This window comes from Cibotium barometz, chromosome 61 (assembly GCF_041138505.1).
Source record: "Cibotium barometz isolate CiBa-2024 chromosome 61, ASM4113850v1, whole genome shotgun sequence".
NCBI classification, from domain to species: Eukaryota; Viridiplantae; Streptophyta; class Polypodiopsida; order Cyatheales; family Cibotiaceae; genus Cibotium; species Cibotium barometz.
The window spans coordinates 26,349,979-26,372,189 of NC_141106.1; the positions used below are offsets into that span (position 1 = coordinate 26,349,979).

General features: G+C 46.0%; 1 protein-coding gene across 2 annotated transcripts in view; it reads left to right on the forward strand.

The window, feature by feature from the left end:
• The window catches only part of SOS4 (pfkB-like carbohydrate kinase family protein), a 205,708-nt gene that overhangs the window by 113,483 nt on the left and 70,014 nt on the right, over window positions 1-22,211 (forward strand). For both annotated transcript variants that reach the window (XM_086794545.1, XM_086794546.1), the window contains exon 6: window positions 4,544-4,608. In XM_086794545.1, the coding sequence (XP_086650671.1) occupies window positions 4,544-4,608 (65 nt within the window). The remainder of the gene's footprint in view (window positions 1-4,543; window positions 4,609-22,211) is intronic.

The following is a 22,211-nucleotide window of genomic DNA, read 5'->3' on the forward strand; positions in this document are numbered from 1 at the left end:
GGGAGCAGCTGGGGAAGCAAGGGCAAAGGGGCAGGCGGGGGCAGCAGAGGGGCAGGCGGGGACTGAAGAAGGCAGGGGGCGGGCAGCAAAGGGGGGCTGGCGGGGGCAGCAAAAGGCAGGCGGGGGGCAGCAGAGGGGCTGACGGGGGCAGGCGGGGCAGCAAAAGGGGGGCTGGCAGGGGCAGCAAAAGGGGGGTAGCTGAAGGGCAGGCGGGGACTGAAAGGCTAGCGAAGGGCAGAAGTTGGGCAGGCGAAGGGGGGTGCGAAGGCAGCAGATGGGCAGGGGAAGGCAGCAGAGGCAGGCAGGAGCAGCAAAGAAATAGGCGGAGGCAACAGAGGGCAGGCGGGGCAGCAGCGCAGGTTCACGTCACTTCAGCTCACAGTATTCGCCATTTCACAGCTTTCATATGCATGTACTTTGCAACTACGGTTGTTTCTATTAGCTGGTGCAACATGAGGAGGAGAATATCATCCCCCGCACTGTGTGGACATAATGTGGTTACATAGTTGGGATTATGGCTCATTTGTGAGTGGCTTGAGGAGCTCTACCTTGGGATTGGGGGATCCCAAGGTCGCTATGGACATGCTTTCCAAGCTATCAAATGTGTAATCGATGTTGGGCGGGCACACATGTCACAGATAGGTGGACTCTGAACATGATAGATGTCTAGCCCTTTTTTGATGGTGAGATGCAGTTCCCACATGAACTTCATCATTTGTCCTGCGCCAGAAATCTTGAATATAGGAATCTTTTGATTTCCCTTTATCTTGTGTAAGCCAGTCCACTCTTTCTTCATGGCTTTTTCGAAGCTACCTAGTAGAACCTGTTGATAGAACACCTTCTTACTAAAATTGTTCCATGTGTCTTCTTGGCTATTCACCAACAACTAGCTGTCTCTTTTCGATGCATAACAATATGTCCAAGCTTTGATTTTGCTATGAAGTTCTCTGCACAGAAGTGTATGTTGAATTGGTGAATAAATGATAGGGCTTTTGTTCATATCCATCTTTCCATAAATGTTTTAGACTTGATGTCCTTAACCTATGTCTTGAACTCTTTGCTTTCTTCCTATGTTGGCGCTCTTCTTCCTTTGTCCGCTTTGTACCTTCTTAGTGAATAGGAGATTCTTTTTGCAATACACTTTTCAGTCATGACTTCGAAGTTTGAATATCCTATCTCAATAAGCTTTTGTGTTGGCTTTTGGCATCCGAATGAAAGGAAGACTAAGAATGCTTTGAAGAAGCTGATTTGTTTTGTTTTTGTTATTTTGACTTTCTTAGAGCATGAGACATGGCTTTATCCATAGGTTTTGGCTGTTCCATCTTTCCAACCTTTCCCTCCAAGAGTTGAGGTTCATTTACTACCACTTGACCTATGTCATCCTTTACCAAGTGCCCTTTTGAAATCACGTTAAGTAATAGCTAGCTCTAACATGCTCATGAAAAGCTGACTTGTTACCAAGTGCCCTTTTGAAAGCATGTAAGTCATAACTAGCTCCAACATGCTCTTGAAAAGCTGACTTGTTAATAGCATTCCTCTTCTTTCCAACCAAGTGGTCTTGGTAATCCTTGTCACGACGGGCATCTTGTCATGCTACATCTCCTTACCTACCTGATACTGCCTCAAAGCCTCCATCTCAAAATCATTTATCTCACGAGGGACACATGATCCATTGACATCCTGATCTGCCATCATTTGCTCAATCAAGAAAAAATCAAGATTCCTATGTACGAATCATTTCAAACCAAGAGGAACAATCTTTGAGACAAGCTTAGGTCAAGAAATAACACGTCTATGTATACTTGGAGTGGCTAAACTCTTTGACTCTATAGAAATACTAAGTAACATCGAAGGCATCTCTCAATCAGGCTTGGTAAGGGCACTTTCACCAGACACTAAAAACAGGACTCTAATACCATAGTGACAAGGTTGGCCCATTAGATCTTAGTATTTCTTCCATCTGCTCTTTGTTCTATTATTAGACATGCTAGAAATTGTTCTAGAGAAAGATTTATTAGGGATAGGACAAATATAAATAACATTTATGTTTTTGGAGGTGTTCCTATCGTATGATCTTTCTGTAAGTCTATATTAGAAGTACTTACTACATGTATAACAATATAAAAATCCTAAATGTTTAAAGCATCTTAGAAGTAAGCATCTTTCTTTAGACTTTCCTCCAAGTCCAATTCATATCACCCAAGTTATTTATGTAATTTATAGTATAAATAGCAGTTCTATGCTCTATGTTGGGTGGACTTTTAGAACAGCTTTCATTCGCTTTTAAGAACATGTTAGAGAAGCAAGAAAAGTTAATATATAAAGCGCTTTACTCAGCATTTGAAACCTTCATGTGCGTTCATGGCTAAGTCCAATGTTGAATCTTTTCGTTGTTTTCTCATAGAATGCATAGATAGTCAGTTTACCAAAGGAATTTTATAAAACAGCTTGGGCCCGTGAACTTTTTTGGATGAAAACTCTACATACTTTTTTCCTCAATGGTTACAAAGGAAAGTCATCTAGTGAAAGAGCTTCTAAAAAACTCCTATGCTTTAGAGATGTGGTGCTGAACTAGAAAAGATTCCTCCATGTTCTCATACTCCATTATGTAAGGTGTAGAAACCTAAAGTTTAAAGCTTCAGTCAAGCTCAATCTCAATCCCCCCCCGCCCCCCCGCCCCCCCCTCCTCTTTATCACTTCTTATGATGCAAGCGCAACTGGTAGGGTTACTCAAATATTTGATGGATTCCTTGTTTCTACATCCATAATTTTTGCTTATGGAGACTATTATCGTTGGTTGATGTATTTAGATAGAAACATGTCTTCAGGGAAATTTTCACTCAAAGTTTTCAAAACATATAATCCAAAAGTTCTCTTCAAGCTCTTTAAATTCTCTTCCCTAGCCCAAGTGGCCATGAGTGTGTGGATAATATCACACCATATCCTGCAAATGCACTAGGTATCATAAACCAAAGTGCCCTCCATGGCCTCAGTGCATCTAGCCTTCCAGATGTGCCAGGCTGTGATGCTAGCAATGATCTCCCATGCGGTGTCCAACCTCTGTGTGCTGGAGGTACATAGCCTGGAGATGACACCATTGACCCACTCTTGGGGTAACTGGCATGGTCGTTCCCTTCAAACCTGATTTGTGGGACGGAATGTGTCAACCAAACAATAGCTCCAAAACAAATTTAGGCATCTCTCCTCATGCTTCCAAAAAGGTGTGCTATTGGAGTCCAGATCATCTATGCCTTTTTGCACTCCCATAAGCAATGGTAAATTGTCTCTTAAGCTCCTACACATCTCGGACAAGCTGCATCTATAGAAAGCCAAATAAAAGAGGAAATGCTTGTTTCCTTGTACGAGCGCCACAACCTCCACCAAAAAGCTCCCTGAATGTGAAGGGTGTTCCCATAAGCCTCCCAATGCGGTCTAGAAGTAGGGACTCTCTAGATTATTCCCAGAACCAAGTGTCTGGTATTCTAGACAGTGTGATTGAAGAAGAGCATACTTTTCATGGGGTTAAAAGCATCCCTCCACTCCCACTCACCGGGTCCCAGTGCAAGTATCTGTGATAGGACACCCATCATATAACCAGAGGCTCCAAGAGTCCATAATCATCCCTTGAGTCAAAGCTCTATTTTAAGATTACGTTTGGTGATGAATACTTTTCCTAGCTGGGTTGGAAAAATTTGGAACCATCCTTTGGTTTCTTGGAACTATTCAAAGAATTTTGGACAAAATGCTTGACGTTGGTAGATGTCTTACAAAACAAAATACTTTAGCTATTCTAAGTAGACCATGTCACAGTATATATGGGATGTACATGCTTATTAGAGAAAAGTTTATGCACATGTAGTATTTTGATGGCAGTGTTTAAGCATCCAAGCGTAAGAACACTTGAGTCAAAGGATGCTTGAGAGTTGTTGTGATATATATTTTTAAATTAGAGACTTTTTCTAAATTAAAACAGCAAAAGATACTTAAGATAAATATCAAAATGATTCCATAACACCAGACAATTTCAAGTTAGCAGCAAAAATATATTCCCTTCAAATGTATAATGCCATCAGAGCATGTACTTGGGGCTTAACACTTTTACTACACTTTTGCAAAAAAAAAGGTATCTAGGAAAGGCTTTGTAATGTCATAAATTAAGACTATTCAACTTATGGCTATGTATCCACTCTTATAGCAGCCATTTAGGAAGCCCTACAGTTGTTATTCCATGAAGTTTAAGAAGGTTTTGAATGCAGAACCACACACTAGATTGTATGCAGGCTCTGTGATCAAGACATGGAGCTGATGTGTTGAAAGGTTTGGTTTGATATACGAGGTAACTGCCTGTGCTACCAAATGAAAGAGCGATTGGTTTCTCTATAGTTAACAGCTTGCAAATGCATACACTTCTTGTCTTTGCAAAAATTCAGAACACAGGTTTTCAATCAGTGTGGGCATCACTTCTAGAATAGAAAGCATGAAATCTGAATATGATTGGACCTCACAGAGGTAAATTATGTTTTTAAAAGTGGTTATTTTGCAGGTTTTACTGCTGGCTTCTATGGTTACTCCAAACCAATTTGAAGCAGAGAAGCTAACAGGTTGCAGGTAAAATCAAGGTGCTTTCTTTTTGGATGTCTTCACTCATTCCTGCTAGGAGTACATCTCTGCATTGAAAGGGAAAGAAAGAAAGATTATATTAAACATCTACAAAAGACATGAAGGATTTATGAGACTTACATGAGTACATCTGATCGGTGGATAATTGGATGTCAAAAACATGAAAAAAGGAAAAACATATGTCAAAAGATAAACAGGCTCATGTACTATGTGGACCTGTATGTACAAAGAAGGGTAGAACTCATCTAGTTTTTTCCTTCTAGGGATATGAATAACCTCATGTGCTGGTGCCTCTCAATGGCGCCGGAGTATGTCCTGATTCTGCAACTGGTGGTCTGCTAACCTGCAACTGGTGGTCTGGATCTTTGGGGGTGGGGATGTAGGGCTCTGTGGAAAGATTCCCCCCTCACCTTGGTGACTACCCACGTGCTCATTTTGGTCTTGCCTGGCCTCGGTGGTAGCGCCGTGGTTGTCTAGCGCGGGGGGGCCAAAAAAAGTCTGTAATAGAGGTCTGAGTGGTGTCATACTGATCCTGCCTCCATGATTGCTGCCTCGTGAGGGTCACCCAATCATGTCGAAGCTCCAGCAACAAGTACAAGCCCATGCATCTTTGATCTCTATACTGCATCGCCCATGAAAGAGGACCAAAAGCATCGCGGAAGCACGCATATCTCATAGCATGCTAGGTGTAACTTGGTTGAACACAATGCTAATCGATACACTTAAATACACTAAGATTTGATGGACACATGCTTAATACAAGAAGTAATTTGCTGAATTGACAAGAGACACACAATGAGCCAGAACGGCCGGCCCCTCCCTCAAATAAAGTATATTGATCTTGGAAGAATCAAGTACATAGTGTCATGGGCATTTCTAACTAGATTTCCATACCAATGCATATGAATACAGTATTGCATTGTGGTTCTTGCAATTCACACTACCCTCTCAAGTATCCATGTTCCCTACCATCTGCTCTCTATTGTTCCACCAACACATGGTAGCAATAATTTGGAAGAGAGCACGTAGGACAAGAGAACACTACACAAGGTATGTAATCTTGTAATCTAGTTCCTTCCTCCTGCTACTTGCTTCCATATTTAAGCATAAAAGCTTACCTATTGCAAGTGGAGTCGATGACAACGGAAGTTTTCGCGGTGGACGTGATTGGAGTTTTGAAATCTTCGATTTGTCACAATTCTTCACGACAAAAGTCTTCAAGAGGATGAAGGGAATCCTGGGAAAGCTTCCCCTATGGTTCAACTTGAGAAAGGAGGGTTGAAATTAGGGTTTTCAGAAAAAAAAAAAGCAGAAATTACAGCAAGAAAGAGAGCTGTTTTGCTGAATTTCAATCATTGGGAGTGTGTTTTCCGGAAACACTCTTGGAAGCTTGGGAAACACCTTAGCAAGCTTGCATATGGAGTTGGGAAGGAGAAAGTGCAGAAAATACAATCCCAAAGTCCTCACGAAGAAGACGCCTTCTTCTAGAGAGAGAGGGAAGAGTGAGGTGGTGAGTTGTCCACTCTAGGTGGCAGGTAGGTGCTTTGTGGAGCAAGCTAGAACAGACACATGACTGGTTACTCCCTATGTACAAAGGGGATAAGGTTTGGGCGGTGGACATTGGGTTTTATCCACCTCGGGACATTAGTGTGTGTGAACACCAGGCTGGTCATAATTTATAAGTGAGTTTTGGTCGCCCAAAAGTTAATGAAGTGTGTACAAACTCACTTATAAATTAGTGCTAATCCCTAAGGCTAGGTTTATGACCAATACTTACCACCTGTCACATGCCACATAACCATGTCAGCAGATAGTTTCACACACACGGTTCGCGGGCGGGTGTTCCCTTACTCGGAACTACACATTGGTCAAGCAAGCATGTAATTTCAATTGTCAGCAAACACATAAAGATGCTATGCAATGCAGCAGCATTGGTATGGACAATCCCCGTTCATGAGACTATACCAAAATAGATGTGCTCCAAGTAAGTACACGATGTACCAGACCCAATGGAACACCAATCCACTGGCATTTCCGGGCGTGTACATAGAGGCACAGCTCCCAACGGAAAGCCAAGTCCACAGTATCACATGAGTGGCATCAATCCCCAGCATATACAACTGCCATGGACACCAGTCCAATATACATACATATGATGAGAAAGCATGGGTGGACAATTGGGTGGGCAAATGGTGACACTAGGCATGTGCACCAGTAGTGTTTTTCTCTCTCAATCTTCCCAACAGTCGTTCATAACTTGCATATCTGCGAGAGACTTCTTGAGACCCCCCCTCCACCCCCCCAACACACACACACACCACCCCCATGTACACACACAATCGGCACTCTACTAGCTACCTGTTGGTTTGTCCACCCTTCCTCTTGCTTCCCTGCCCATCTATTCGCCCTCTTGCTTCCTTGCCCAACTTGCCTTGTTTCAGTGTGAATGGCTGCAGCCTTCTTCTTTTCCGCCTTTTCCCTCCCTCTCCATCCAACAAGTTCCTGTGCGGCTGGTCTGTGTTTTGGCTGCAGTCGTTCCGCCCCTGGACCCTTACCCTTTCCATAGTGGTGTAAGACTCCTCCCAAAAGATCACCTGATACACAAGCTAAACACACAAGGTTATAACAACATAGATGTGTGCAAGCAAACTCACATCCCAACAGTAGATTCCATCCGGAATCTCCCTCGAGCTAACTGCGAGCTAACTGCCCACAAGCCAAGCTAGTCAGCCTTGGTGTCCCATACCACCAGAGCCTGTCCTAAGGGACCCTCGGCAAGACTGCATGTGAAGCGCCGTGTCCATGGTAGAAGTAAGACTACTCTGGTCCAAGCACAGACCAACTGTCAAGTATAAGAGCAATAACCCATAAGTCACTTATATAGCAACTATTGCCGCCATAAATAACCATCCTATCATAAGTAGCATGAGTAACCATGGTTTATCAATAATAATGAACCCTAGCCACTTGTAAACCTACTTGCAGCCCTCCCCTAATCTCAGGGCTCCCCAACCCCGTCCACATTAGGAGCTCCTCCCGAGGATGAGTGTTAGCAGGTAGCAACTCCACCATCCCCACTCCGAGCTACTTTTTCTCTGAAGTGGACCTCCAGCTCCTAGCCTCGTCAGTTTCTTCCTTGGAAGACTACCCTTGTCTGGCTGCTGGCGCATGGCCCCTCCTTCAGGTGACGCCTGTTGGGGACCACGGGCGGATCACCAACATCAAGTTCTTGGCCAATGGATACACCACGATGGAGTTTGCCCTAGCAGAGAGCACTTTGTCGTTGAGCTCGATTGCGATTCTGGAGGCATAGGTATTTTGCGCGCTATGCACAGTGCTTCTTCTCTGGTCAGATGGGTCACTTTGCACGTCCTTGCCCTAGACTGCAGTCTTTGTCCAGCCAAGCTGACTGAACCCCAGCGGCCGCGGCTCAAGTGCGGGGCCGCTGCCTAGACCTTGCCATCGACTGCCTTCTCTCTCTCCCGAGCACCCTCTGTAGGCTCCACAGCGCTACGGGAGCGGCAGTGGGAAACGCTTCGGGTGAGCCTGATCCGTAGATGGTGTAGGACAAGGAGTGGCAGGCAGCAGGTTCCCACTAAGAATCGTTACGAGACATTATCTCCCAAGGATACTCCAAAGCCGCCTTCAAATCCTCCTTCCCTCCCCCTTCCCCTGGCCCCCTGCCCCTCCCCGTCGCCCCCTTGGGGACCGTCAGAAATCCTCCCTATTGTCTGACAGCCCACCTCAGATCTTGGGTTTTGTCTGACTTCATTTTCTTATATCTGACTTCGTTGTACCATCTTATGTAGTAGAGTTTGGCAGCACAAGAGACAATAGTTGATCCAATGTGATGTTCAGTTTGAGATCTTTCAAACCCCCCCACAAATCATAGTCTGAGGGGCTTTGCTTCCCTTTTTCCTTTGATGACCGTCTCCAGACATCCCTCCAGTTTTTTGCTGGTTCTTTTCAGCCTCTGCTCTCTGACTGTGTTTTCTTGCAGCATCAAACTCTCAGCCTTTTCTTTATTCGAGTTTGCCTTGGCTTTTTCCTTGCCATCTGTTAACACACTTTTCAGTGTTATGTTGGATTCATGTGGCTTCCATGTTTGTTGTGGAATCTTCTTGCTCTCTATTACAGTGTTATGTTGGATTCATGTGGCTTCCACGTTTGTTGTGGAATCTTCTTGCTCTCTATTACAGTGTCAGAGATCTGCCCTAGCATCTTTTGGCTGTTGGACACATACCCTTCTCTTCCATTCTTGAAATATTAGCTGTTTTATTCTGACCATCTGTTGCCAACTCCGTCTCGGATTGGGCGGATGGTGTCTCCCGAGCTCGACCCTGTGCTTCTTGCACTAACCTGGTCACGTGCTCTTTGACTCCCCTCTGCTCTTCCCATTGAAGTGGCTTTTCCACTGTTTATGTCCTTTACTTGACATTGACCTGGTGACAGCCAGTACCTGCGTTAGTGGTTCTGGTGTATCAGGTAGTTGTTGTATCTGAACCATATTGGCAGCAGGTGCACCTTGGGTTGGATTTGCTTTCGATATGCACCCCATTGCAACTCTTGTTGGTGTTTGAGATACAATTGACAATCAAGCTTTCTATATCACATTCTTTTGCAGTGATAGCATTGGAATGCATGTTGCTGTTGTCCTGCTTGATTTTGGGGTTTTGTGGGGCTGCTGTGACATTGTGAACTCCTGTTGCAGGTTCTCTATTACGACCATTGTACCTGCATTTTTTGTCTGATGAGTAAAGGTCCGGCAGGTGGCACTGTGGGCCCCATTTTGCACTTTTCCTTTAGATGACCTTCATTTTTGCACTGAGAACAGAACACTCCAGGTCTAAAGCCAGATGTACCAGGAGCATTAGCACCTCCTGTGGCCAACTTGGTCACCACAGCTGTGAGGCCTTTTATTTGGTCCATTTCTGGGTCCTTTTCTTTTGCTTCTTTCTGACCCTTTATTACACCACGCCTGGGCTTGTTCTTTTTCTCATCGTCCAACTCTTCATTTGAACTTTCCTCCTCAGAACTGCCACTGTCAGGTTCACTGTCAAAGGAGTCATCTTTCTTTTTCTTCTTTCTTGATTTTTTGGTGTTGTCAAGGCTTCTTTTCTGCTCGTCTGGCTGCATCAATCAATCCAGCAAATCCAGCTGTGGTTACATCTACTGAGGCTATAGAGCCTTTGATTTTCTTGCTTAATCCTCTAATGAACCAAATCGCTATCATCTCATCAGAAGGTTGGTCATTGGGTTGAAGTCATCCTCTCAAGGTTCTGAATTTAGCTACATAGTCTTCTACTGGTAGATTCTTTTGTTTCAAGCATTTCAACTTGTCATGAATCTGGGACTGTCTTTTCTTTTTCGGAGTCTTTCCAAGAAGGTTGGTTTTAGTTCACCATGTGTTGTAAAATTATTTTCAGCATATTGAGATAGCCAATCTGTCCCCAAATGTTATCTGAAATGTATTCTTCTTTCTTTCATCTGTGGCATTCCTGGTGTGCTACTTCAAACTTGGTAACCTGGGTGTGACACCATGTGAGGGTCATCGTTCTTCTTAACTTTCAATGTCGGATATTTGGCATGAGATGTGGAAGTGGCCATGATGTTTAACTGTGGTAAGATAGGCATGGGCACCATCAGGAGTGGAGCTTGTGGCTTAATTTGACTCAACACGGGGAAACTTACCAGGTCTAGACATAGTAAGGATTGAGAGATTGAGAGCTATGGGTGGTGGTGCATGGCTGTTCTTAGTTGGAGTGTTTTGTCTGGTTGATTCTGGTAATGAAACGAGACCTTGGCTGGCTAACTAGTTATACGAAGGATCCTTTTTGTGGCCAACTTCTCAAAGGGACTATTGCCATCTAGGCCATGGAAATTTTAGGCAATAACAGGTCTGTGATACCCTTGGATGTTCTGGGCTGCATGCGTGCTACACTAATGAATTCAACAAGTTTACCACTTGGGACCATAGGCTTGGGTAATCTTTTGAAGTTTCATCGTGCTGGGGATAGATCGTTTTAATTATTAATCTTCAACCAGGAATTCCTAGTAACACGAGTCATCAGCTCACGTTGACTACGTCCGTGCACTTGTTACACTCCGCATGTTGCTCCTACCGATTGTTTAGGTATGAACAACCCTTATTAGCTTTTGGTCAAAATCGAAGTCTTAATGCCTATAAAAGCATGTACTTGGGTGGTTCTATCATAACATGGAGTATCATTTGAGTTGTACAATCTTTCTCCTTTGAGCTTTGTCATCTCTCTCTCTCTCTCCCCCTCTCCCCCCTTCACATCCAGATTGAGGTGCATGTAGAGAGGGATTCCTTTGGAGATTGTCTGATCCTATGTCTACCTTGGTGTCACTTTCAGTGGCCCATGCTTCACCATGCTTCCTGTAGCACATGCCAGAGTGAGACAGGCATATGTAGGCTTGAGCTTACTTGACGGTAGTGCTTCGAAGCACATTTCTTGGAGCTCAGGACAAAGGGTTGGCTCTTTGACACCATTTTTAAAAAGCAAAGAACATTTCCAATAGCTCAAGATGAAGGGTTGTCTTTTTGACACCATTGTCACACCAGCCTTGATGTATGGAGCAGCCTTTTGGTGGCAGATTTATTTGATAAGGATTGTCAACAAGTTGTGAGGCCCCAGGTCATGATGTTCTCCCGCATGATCCGCAGCAAACCATCAGTACTACACCAAATTATCTAGGGAGAGTTTGCCGGAGTCCCGATGGTAGTGGATGCACTCTTCTAGACATTCACATAACCTTTATCGCATTAGTCACATGTATCCAAGGCTTGCCCTCGAGTCCTCGAGATAATTAACATTGGAGGGCCACCCTGGAATAGGTACCTTAGTTTCCACTTGGTTCTCAAGATATGGGCTCCACGTGGACCACCTCCCAACCCTTCAGTATAGTTTGGACTCCCCTCTTCTCCAGCTCTCTCACACGAGGACACCAACCAGGTTGTCGAGTTAGATCTTCTTAGCCTCTACACATGTTGCTTATGGATCACACCTACGGAGCTCCCACCGAGGATGCACTTCTACAGAGATCACTTCCTCACGCTCATTGAGGATGGAATTCATCCAACAGCCGGGGTCCACGAGTGTTCACATGTCCCATGCCGTGTGGATTGCGATTGGCCAAATACGGGTTTTATCCCATTGCCTCAGAGTGGAGACAGGCAAAGCTAAGTGTGTCTTCAGAGCAGGAGGGGAGCTCATATAGAGACCCAGGGAGGAGAGGATCTACCGATTATGTCACACAGAGGTTGAGACAGAGGAGCATTACATATGTCACTGCCTAGTATACTATGAGATCCACGGGATGCTTTATTGTCTATTCCATGAGGGATTTGGCCTACTGTCGAGGATGATTGAACTTTTAGACCAACGTTGCCTACGGCTCTTCCCACTTGAGCTCCATAAACACAGGGACACTTTCGAGAGAGAGCTTCGGCCCTAGCCACGCGGACACCTCCCTAGCTAGCTAACCATTACAAGCTTCTTTGAAACCCAAGAGGAGGAGGATATCTATACAGTGGATCGTGTGGACCCACCTCGGGCTACTCCAGACCCATCTCACCTGAGAGGAGTTACCTCAGACTGGGTCTCCACATTCCAACGTGCCCAACGCCACCCCCCCCCCCCCCCCCAAGTTCTCAACCACAATCCCCTCATCAGGTGCTGCTGATCCAAGACATGCTCCATCGCCATCAACCCACCTTTCCACGTGACGTAGTTGAGGGAGACCTCTCAGCCATACTCATTAGCCCTAAGCTTGAGAGTGGTATACCATATATTAGGGGCTGATCCTCCTCTGATGTTTCATGTTCCTAGTATTCCATGATGGGATTATGAGATTCTGAAAACTAGGGGATATCCTCCTTGGTGGTGACTTCAATGCCCATACTGTCAGTGCACGGGCACCCCTCTTCCAAACCTCTCTTTGAGACAGATGATCCCATGTATCAAGAGAGAGACATTGTGGGCACGGATCCGCTCCACAGACTACCAGGGAGTACTTTTTCGCCTTTGGTGTGGCTCATGGACACCATTTACAATGGCCTTGCCCGATGGCCTAGTTGCCTGCTACCCCTACAGACATGGAGCGAGTACATTCTGAACTTCCAGGCATGGAAGTTGTTCTTCTCCAGCTTCTCACTAACAATCTGACTGAGTTTGTCAAACATTTTTGCCCATTCTGAAGGTAGGTGACCCCATGGACCTTGGCAACTACAAGACTATTATGATTGGTCACACATTGGCCAGGATTTACGGATCAATCTTAGAGCATGAGCTCAGTAGATGGGCCAAGGAGCAGAGACTCAGAGCGCGAGGGCAAGCAGGTTTTCAGAGAGGAGACTCCACACTAGATCACATTTTCACATTACGGGGCATGATTGAGGAGGGGAGAGCTCATGGGCATCACGGAGTACCAACATATATGCTTTGGGGGATCTTTACACTATATGAGTCCAGCACTGGCAGAATACGGGCCCCGGGTGGTGACACAACACTATCGGAGTGAAACATGGCTGCCCCTTGTCTCCTACTCTCTTTGGGCTTTACATAGATGAGATATCTAACTCATAGATAGACACGGAGGACAAGGAGCACAGTTGGCAGGTGTCTTGATACCTATTTGATTGTATGTAGATGACATTGTTCTTATCTCTAATTCACCAGAGGGGCTGCAAACGCACTTGGATGCATCACAGGCTTTTTTGCAAGGGGGGACCTCATAGTGAACCTTGGGAAGACCAAGGTTATGATCTTTAAGATATCCCCACAATGGGTAGGCAGATCCACACCTCAGTTTACATATAGTGGGCAGCCTGTGGAGTATGTGGCCTTTTCTGTATATCTTGGGGTCGCTTTTGCCAGGCCTGAGTTCTCTATGCGAAAGGCAGCCGAAACCAAATTGATGCGAGGGTATGGAGCTCTAGGCTCACTTGAGAGGCATTGCTCACAGATACAATTTCAAGAGCCGAGGACAAAGCTCTAGCTGTTTGACACATAAGTCACACTTGCATTATTGTATGGAGCTCCCATTTGGGGTCCCAATTTATACCATAGGAGGAGACAGAGAAGGGAGTCAGCTGTGACAGATACGAGAGAGGTATATGATGGGTGGAAGCTGATGGAGAGGCCACTAGTGATGATGATCTCACACATCATCAGGAGTAAGCCTTCAGTGCCACATGAGACTGTGCAAGCGGAGATGGGGACTACCCCTATCGTGACACAGGCTCTTTTCCCGAGAGTGACATAGTAGTAGAGACTATGGGAGCTCCCACCAGATAGATAACCTTAGCTTGCCCTAGAGTCCTCGAGACAACTAGCACTTGATGGAGACACGCAGTGTTGGTATGCGCAGGTGAGCACTTGGTTTGGTATGCATGGCATGCAAATGGGGGCACTCCCACCATTTCAGTACAGCATAGAGGCCCCTTCCTCTGCTCTCAGTTGCACAAAACTGAATAGGGTCATATGACATTGTGAGATTGGATACTGAGAGGACCTAGCATCCACCCCTCCAACCCCTAGGGACAAGACCATCTTCACATGATGGAAAACGGCTTCATCATACGCCCGCACTACATGTATACACCTCTCATTTTTCGGGGTGCATTGTGCGATTGGATAGATCCGCACCTCATCCCACCAGTTGAGAGTGGAGACAGTCATATACGGGCCGAGAGCAGCTATACTAGAGGATAGAACATGCCAGCTTTTCCATACAAAGGCTGAGACAAACACTCATTATATATGCAGATGCCCAATATACTATGAGATCAGGGGGAGGTTCCACTGCCTCTTCTGAGAGGGATTTGGACCACTCTCTAGGATCATGGATTTTCTAGACCAGAGATGCTTGGGGCTCTTTCTTCTGGAGCTGTGCAGACACAAGGAATCCCTACTGCGGCCCAGATAAGCTGCACTTGCCCGAGCACTAGCACAGAGAGCTCTCATTGACTTCTTCCAGACTAGCGCCCCGAGAGCAGATCCACCCACTCCCCCCGACCTCTAGGTTGATGTAGGAGCCCGGCCGAGAGGAGTGGCATTAGACAAAGCCACCGAGCTATGCAGAGCCCGATGCCCATGACATAGTGGCTGCCACCCACGCTCACGTCACCTCAAGAGGATCAGAGCCATCATTTCCCACCACCACCAGACTTTCTCCCACCAGCTCAGCCTTACTACATTGGGTACCATGTTGTAGTGCCTTATGCGAGATATTCTTGGCTGATGCGAGAGCTTTAGGCTCTTTGTTTTTTTACGGATATTTTCTTTTTGTTTTACTTTCAGTACCATGATGATGTATTTCATGGACATGATGCAACATTTTGGTCTCATAGGTCATTTAGGCCTTTTGAAGACATTAATACAACTTTCTTTCTTTCTCTCTCTCTTAGGATGATATGCGAGCCTTGCGCTCTTTGTACATGAATCAATCGTAGCATCTCAGCTTTAGCATTTTAGCTTTCTCATTTTCTTTCATTTTTGTACCCATGATGATGTATTCCATGGACATGATGTAATCCTTTTGGTCTCATGTCACATGCACTCTGCACTGTAGTGCATGGTGACAAATTGGCTCATCATCAGCAGTGCAACATTTGTACAGTATTAGTTCCATTCAGAATGCTATTTATCGTACGCCGTGACCCCATTGTATATCCGCAGTCCAGGATAAGTCAGGCACGAGCTACGTAGGTCATTCTCAGCCATAGTCAGTCAGTCAATCAATCTAAGTCCCTTAACCCACTTAAAGAGACGCATTCATACATATACAGTCAGTAGAAACCTTAAGGTCTGCACATCAGAAAGCATCCTAAATCCTGGATATATCTGAGGTTCCTGCAATGGTCTAGATGTTATGCTGCATGAATGATGTGCAATATGCAGGATGCTTTCTGATGCAAATCCTAACGTTTCTAGTGACTGTATATGTGTGAATGCGTCTCTTTAAGTGGGTTAAGGGACTTAGATTGACTGACTGACTGACTATGGCTGAGAATGACCTACGTAGCTCGTGCCTGACTTATCCTGGACTGAGGATATACAATGGGGTCACGGCGTACGACAAATATCATCTTGAATGGAACTAATACTGTACAAATGTTGCACTGCTGATGATGAGCCAGTTTGTCACCATGCACTACAACGCAGAGTGCATGTGACATTCCCTCCTGCTTAGCTTGGCGGCAGGTTCATGGCTTCCAAGTAGTTCGCCAACAACTGGGGGTACTCTTGAAAGAACTCCTCGTCTAGCCATACGGCTTCGTGGGTACCTCGATCCCGGAATTTCGTATAGAACTGACGTATCCGTCGGCCGGAACCATGCTTCCAAGGATGAAGAAGGATCTGCTTGGGCTCAATGACTTTTGCTTCGTCTACCACGTCTGGCTGCTGTTCATCTGAAACATCAAACACTTGTGGATCAATATATGGTTTTAGCCAAGAAACATGGAAAACATCATGCATTGTCCAACTGGTAGGTAACTTTAACTTCATGGAGACATCACTTAACTTGTTAACTATTGGAAAAGGGCCAAAACTACGGAATGAAAGCTTGGGACAACGTTTGCCCACTTGTTTCAATCTTTGTTTCATGATACGCAGATAGACGCAATCCCCTTCCTTGAAGTGGATATCTCGACTAAACTTACTTGCCTGTCTGTGAACTGAATAATGGCCAGGCTCAAAATTGAGAACCAAACTGGTTTGAGTACCAAACTTTGCAGAATCGACATACTGATCTTCTATGCTTTTTAAGTCTTTTCCAGAGATGTTGAGAATGGTAGACTCCTGACTAGTCTAGATGCTGGTCTTTCTACTAAGAACATCTACTACTGGGTTATGCTGACCAGGGATGTACTTGATCATTCCTCCAACCTGTTGGAAGAGTTGACCTTGTCTAGTGTACTGAGCACTCCATTGGGCACTTGGCATCATCGGGAGCCACTTAAGTGCTTGGTGGTATGTGGTGACTGTGAAAATGTGTCCATAAGGAACATGTTTCAAATGTTTGAGAACTTACTACTGTTCTAGCTTGCCCATGAAAGTCTTGGAAAGACAAGAGGGAAACTTGCTAGGAGGTTTCTGCTAACTGTGGGATACTGGGTAGGAGATCATCCTTAAAAATGTCTGAATGAGAAAGGAGATCTGCCAACTGAGGGACTGAAGATGATGAGACGACGGTTATCGATGAGATAGAAGCTGTCTGAGCATAAATCAATTTGCCTTTGAAGTTCAAAAGGCCTCATTCCAACGAGATTTCATCGTCTCGCCTCTGTTGGGGTGTGACATGATCTTAGGAATCCAGTGGTTTCGTCACTATGAACCTATTCCCAATTGGGAGCAGGATACCTTTATTATCTCTAAAGGTTTTCCTGAGCCTGTCATGATTCGGGGAGATAGGAGCATTCTTTTTTTTCTTTTTCTTTTTCTTTTTTGTTTTTTCCCAAAAAGAGACTTCTATTAAGTATGAGAAAAACATACAACAATCACAAATATAAGCCGGAAGAGAATAGAATCACCCCAATATGTAAGATGATTTCAACCACTGAGGAGCATCATGATGCCATGTAAGACCTCTGGTACTAGAGGAGAAGAAGATGCCATGGTCTCATTTCCGCATAAATATCACACGCTTCGCTTGCGTAGAACGAGAGGGCCCCTGAATGCGAGCCCAAGTAGCCATAAGAGTGTGGATGATATCACCCCATATAGTACTAATGCACTGAGACCCAAAAATCTGGACACCCTCAATAACCTCTGTGCATCTAGCTCTCCAGATCTGCCATGCTGTAATACTGGCAATAATCTCCCAACTGGTGTCAATCCTCTGTCTAGGGGGTGTATAATCAGAGTGAGGAACATCCTGCAATAAACCATGTTGGGCAATACCTCTACGAATGAAAAAAATAGAATCTCTACCACTGCCCTAAAAAAGAAGTTGCGGACTGGCGGACTGGGAGAGCCAAGCAGTTGTCCCCCAAGTCACATGCATGGCTCGGCCACTCAATTTGCCCATAAGTTGGGCTATAGGACCCCAAATCTGCTATGCAATGCTGCATCCCCATAGACAACGTTGTACGGACTCAGAATCTGCCGCACATCTAGGACAAGAAGGTGCTACACCGAAAACTGATCTCCACTGATTGGTGGGGAGACCACCATGTCTGTATGAGTGCCAAAGTCTATGCCAATATTTGCGTTGTATCATTGGAGAAATATCATAGCTCTCCCAATGAGGCCTGAGAGTAGAGATCCTATGCATTTGTCGAGTGAGGAGAAGCTTGGCATTCCGATAGGAGCATTCTTGGCGTTCCTATGATTTATCATCTCCAAGCCCGACGAGCTATGTGCAAGGGAGCATGAGCATTGTTGTGCCTTCTGGGAAATATGGGTGCGAAGACCAGGTGTAAACCCGTCCACATCCAGATGATATGGGACTAATGTGCAGTTCAATTTATTAGCCAACTGGGGAGAGATGGCGTCTTCAGAACTACCCATATCGAAAAGGACTACAAACTGTCGGCCCTTGGTAGAGCCATAAGCTCGGATGAGGCTCTTCTGTGCAGCATCGCTCTCACTCTCCTGCTTAGCATCAAATACCACTGATGACATAGGATGCATAGAAGGTAAAAGTTGAACCGCATTGATGGTAGTAGGCGGGGCTGGAGGAGTTGGGGAGGCTGTGGCGATTGTGGCAGAAGGGGCTTAGTGGCTTGTTCCGCTTGCCATTTGTGGCAATCCTTCTTACCATGCCCTATGATGTGACAGAAAAAACATCTTTTTTCTGAATGATACTTCTTTTGCTCCTTTGGAGGAAGATGACCTCGAGTAATGCCTGCTTTAGCCTTTTCATCGGAGGTTTTCTTAGACTTAGATTCTCTGTCTTTCTTACCCCCTGAACTAGAGCTACTACTGCCGTGCTTCTTAGCATCTTTAGAAGATGCGTTACCTTTTCCTGGCTGTGCAGTGGATTGTTGCTGTTGGGGTTTGGTACTGGATTGAGATGACTGCTTGGGCTTGCCTTTGTTCATCTTCATTTCTTCGTTCTGAGCGAGAGTCAAAGCCTGGTCGTATGTACTGGGTTCAAAGTTACGAATAGTGAACCGAATGTTGGGGTTTGGGGTTTGGTACTGGATTGAGATGACTGCTTGGGCTTGCCTTTGTTCATCTTCATTTCTTCATTCTGAGCGAGAGTCAAAGCCTGGTCATATGTACTGGGTTCAAAGTTACGAATAGTGAACCGAATGTTAGGATCCAATCCACGAATGAATTGCTCCATCTTGGCTTGTGCAGATAACCCTAACTGTTGTGCTAAAGTAATAACCTTGCTGGAAAATTGAAGCATTGGGGATCAGTTCTGTCTGAGTCCATAGAACTCATCTGCCAGACTGGTCATGTACTGGGGCGGAAGGAATCTGGTCTTCAGGTCATGGACAAAGGTATCCTAGCTGAAAGCTGTGACACCTGTGGTCTGGTCTGTATAGAGATTAGACCAATGTTGCCACCAAGTGATTGCCTCACCAATGACATGGGGAGCCGCTACGTGGACTCTTATCTCAAGGATCTGTGATCCTAGCTAATGGAAAATGAGGAGTAAATTGATGAATAAATTGATTTACTGCTAAATGATCACACTTACCATCATACTTACTGAAATTAAGTTGACTTCGAATGACGGTAGTTGATGCTGCAGACTGCTTGCTGGCTAGTGGCACCTGAGACTGGGGATGTTGAAGAGAGGTGCTGGTATCTAAGATGAATGGCCTCCTTTTCCCTTTGGTGCTCGAGTAACATACGTTCTCGATCGAGCTCTCGTTGGTGCTCCCGAGCTGCGAGTTCAGCCTAACACCGGTCTTCGAAGATCCTGCGTTGGGCTTCCTCATAGTCCCGTCTTTCTGCTTTTTCTTCTCTCCTTTGGGCCTCGTCCTCTCTCCTTTGTTGTTCCATCTGAAAGAAGAGAGAAATGTAGTCGGTGTCGAGGTGGTAGTCGAGGTGGGAGGTACAGCTTCTGGTTAGTTGCCATTGGGTTTGAATGAACACGCAAGCTCTTGTGTATTTGTTAAGTGGCTTTTTTGGTGTTGCTTGGGTTTCCATTCTTGTTAAACTTTAGGTGAAACTGTTGGGGTTGAAGTCGGTGGTGAGGCTTTCTTCACTTTGTTCGATTTTGGCAACCATATGAAGATATTATCATCATAATACCCGTGTTCCTGAAGCACGTGCATAGGCACCCATCTGTGATGAACATTATAAATTGGTGGCTAATGCTTTTGGTGCTGAGACTTCTTTCTTTTTGCAAGCTTAGGGGACTTTTTGATGCGCTTGGGAATCCAAGCTTTAGTATTTCCTTGGTAGTACCCTCACACTGGCAGGCATATTGATCCCCATCCCACTTTATGCAGATGACATCGTCCTCCTCTCAGACTCAGCCAAGGAGCTTCAGAGACAGTTGGATGCCTTACAAGACTTTTGCACTCAGCGGGACCTCTTTGTTAACCTTGGTACAACCAACGTAGTGGTCTTCAATACCTCTCGTCCCTTCACATCCAGATTGAGCTTCAGATATAGAGGGGATCCCGGGGAGATTGTCTCATTCTATGTCTACGTAGGTGTCACTTTTATTGGCCCACGCTTCACCGTGCTTCCCGCAGCACATGCTAGAGTGACACACGGATATGCAGCCTTGAGCTTACTTCAGCGGCAGTGCTTCCAGGCACATTCCCAGGAGCCCAGGACGAAGGGCTGGCTTTTTGACACCCTCGTCACACCAGCTTGATGTATGGAGCAGCCTTCTAGGGCCAGATTTATCTGATGAGGATTGGCAGCGAGTTGAGAGGCCCGAGGTCATGAAGTTTTCCCGTATAATCCGCAGCAAACCATCGGTCCCACATCAGATTATCCAAGCTGAGTGTGCCGCAGCCTGGATGGTAGTGGATGCACTCTTCTAGATTATCACATACCTCCATCGCATCAGTCACATGGATCCCCATAGGTACCCGAGGCTTGCCCTAGAGTCCTAAAGACAGCTAGCACTTGAGGGCCACTCTGGAGTATGGTATGCACTAGTTTCCACTTGGTTCTCAGCATATGGGCTCTGCATGGACCACCTACCCCCCCTTCAATACAGTTTGGACTTCCCTTTTCTCCGGCTCTGTCACGAGGATATCAACCGGGTTATCCAAATACATCTTCTCAGCCTCTACATCCATTGCACATGGATCACACCTCTGGAGCTCCCCATGAAGATCCACTTCTACAAAGATCACTTCCTCACGTTTACTGAGGATGGATTCATCCAGCAGCCAGGCTACTTGAGTGGTCACATGTCCCATGCCATGCGGATTGCGATTGGCCAGATACGGGATTCATCCCACTGCCTCAGAGTGGAGACAGGTAGAGCTGAGTGCATCTTCAGAGTCGGTAAACTCATACGGAGACCCAGAGAGAGGAGGATCTACCGATTACGCGACACAGAGGTTGAGACGGAGGAGCATTACATATGTCGTTGCCCATTATACTACGACATCGACGGGAGGTTTCACTATTTCATGAGAGATTTGGTCCACTTTCCAGTATCATTGACTTCCAGGACCAGCGTTGCCTAGGCCTCTTCCTGCTTGAGCTCCACAGACACAAGGACACCTTCTTGAGAGAACTTCTGCCCCAGCCACCCCGCCCCCATCACTCGCCAACCAACCATCACGAGTTTCTTCCAGACCCAGGAGGTGGAGGACATTGATATAGTGGATCTTCTGGACCCTCCACGAGCTACTCTGGACCTACCTCGCCGGAGAGGAGTTACCTTGAACTGAGCCTCCGCACTCGAGCGTTGCCGGCCCTTGGCCGTCGGCCACGATCACGTCATCAGCTCCAGATCCAGGACATGCTCCATCGCCATCGAACTACCTTTCCATGTGACATAGCTGATGGAGACCTCTCAACCATACTCATTAACCCCATGCTCGATATTTTGGAGAGTGGTATACCATCTTCTCAAAGTTGATGCTGCTCTCATGTTTCGATGTTCTTAGTATTCCATGATGAGTTTCCATGGACAGTTTTGTATCACCCAAGTGAGATAGCTATGTTTATGTTTTCTTTTTGTTTTATTTTCCATTCCATGATGAGATACGCCATGGACATTATTGTATCACTTTGGTCTCATAGGCCCATTAGGTCTTTAGTAGACTCTTAATATCTCTCTCTCTGGCTGAAGCTCCCACCTCCACCCTGCGCTACGCACCCATCGCCTCCCTCGCTTTCCTTCCACCCCCGCCTGCCATCGCTTCTGTGCCCCCCCCCCTTCTTCTCGCCGTTGCGCCCCCTCCTTCCTCGCTGCTGCGCCTCCCCCCTCGCCATCTCGTCCCCCCCCCCTCCTAGCCTCTTCGTCTGTTCGCCCCCCCCCCCCCCTCTTCGCCTGTTCGCGCCCGCCTCCCTTCAGCAGCGCCCCGCCCCCCCCTCCCTTGCGCGTTGTTGCCGCCCCCCCCCCAGGGCTTCTCCTTCGTTTTTTCGCCCCCTTCCCTCCTCTTTCGTGCTGAGTTTTTCACCCCCATG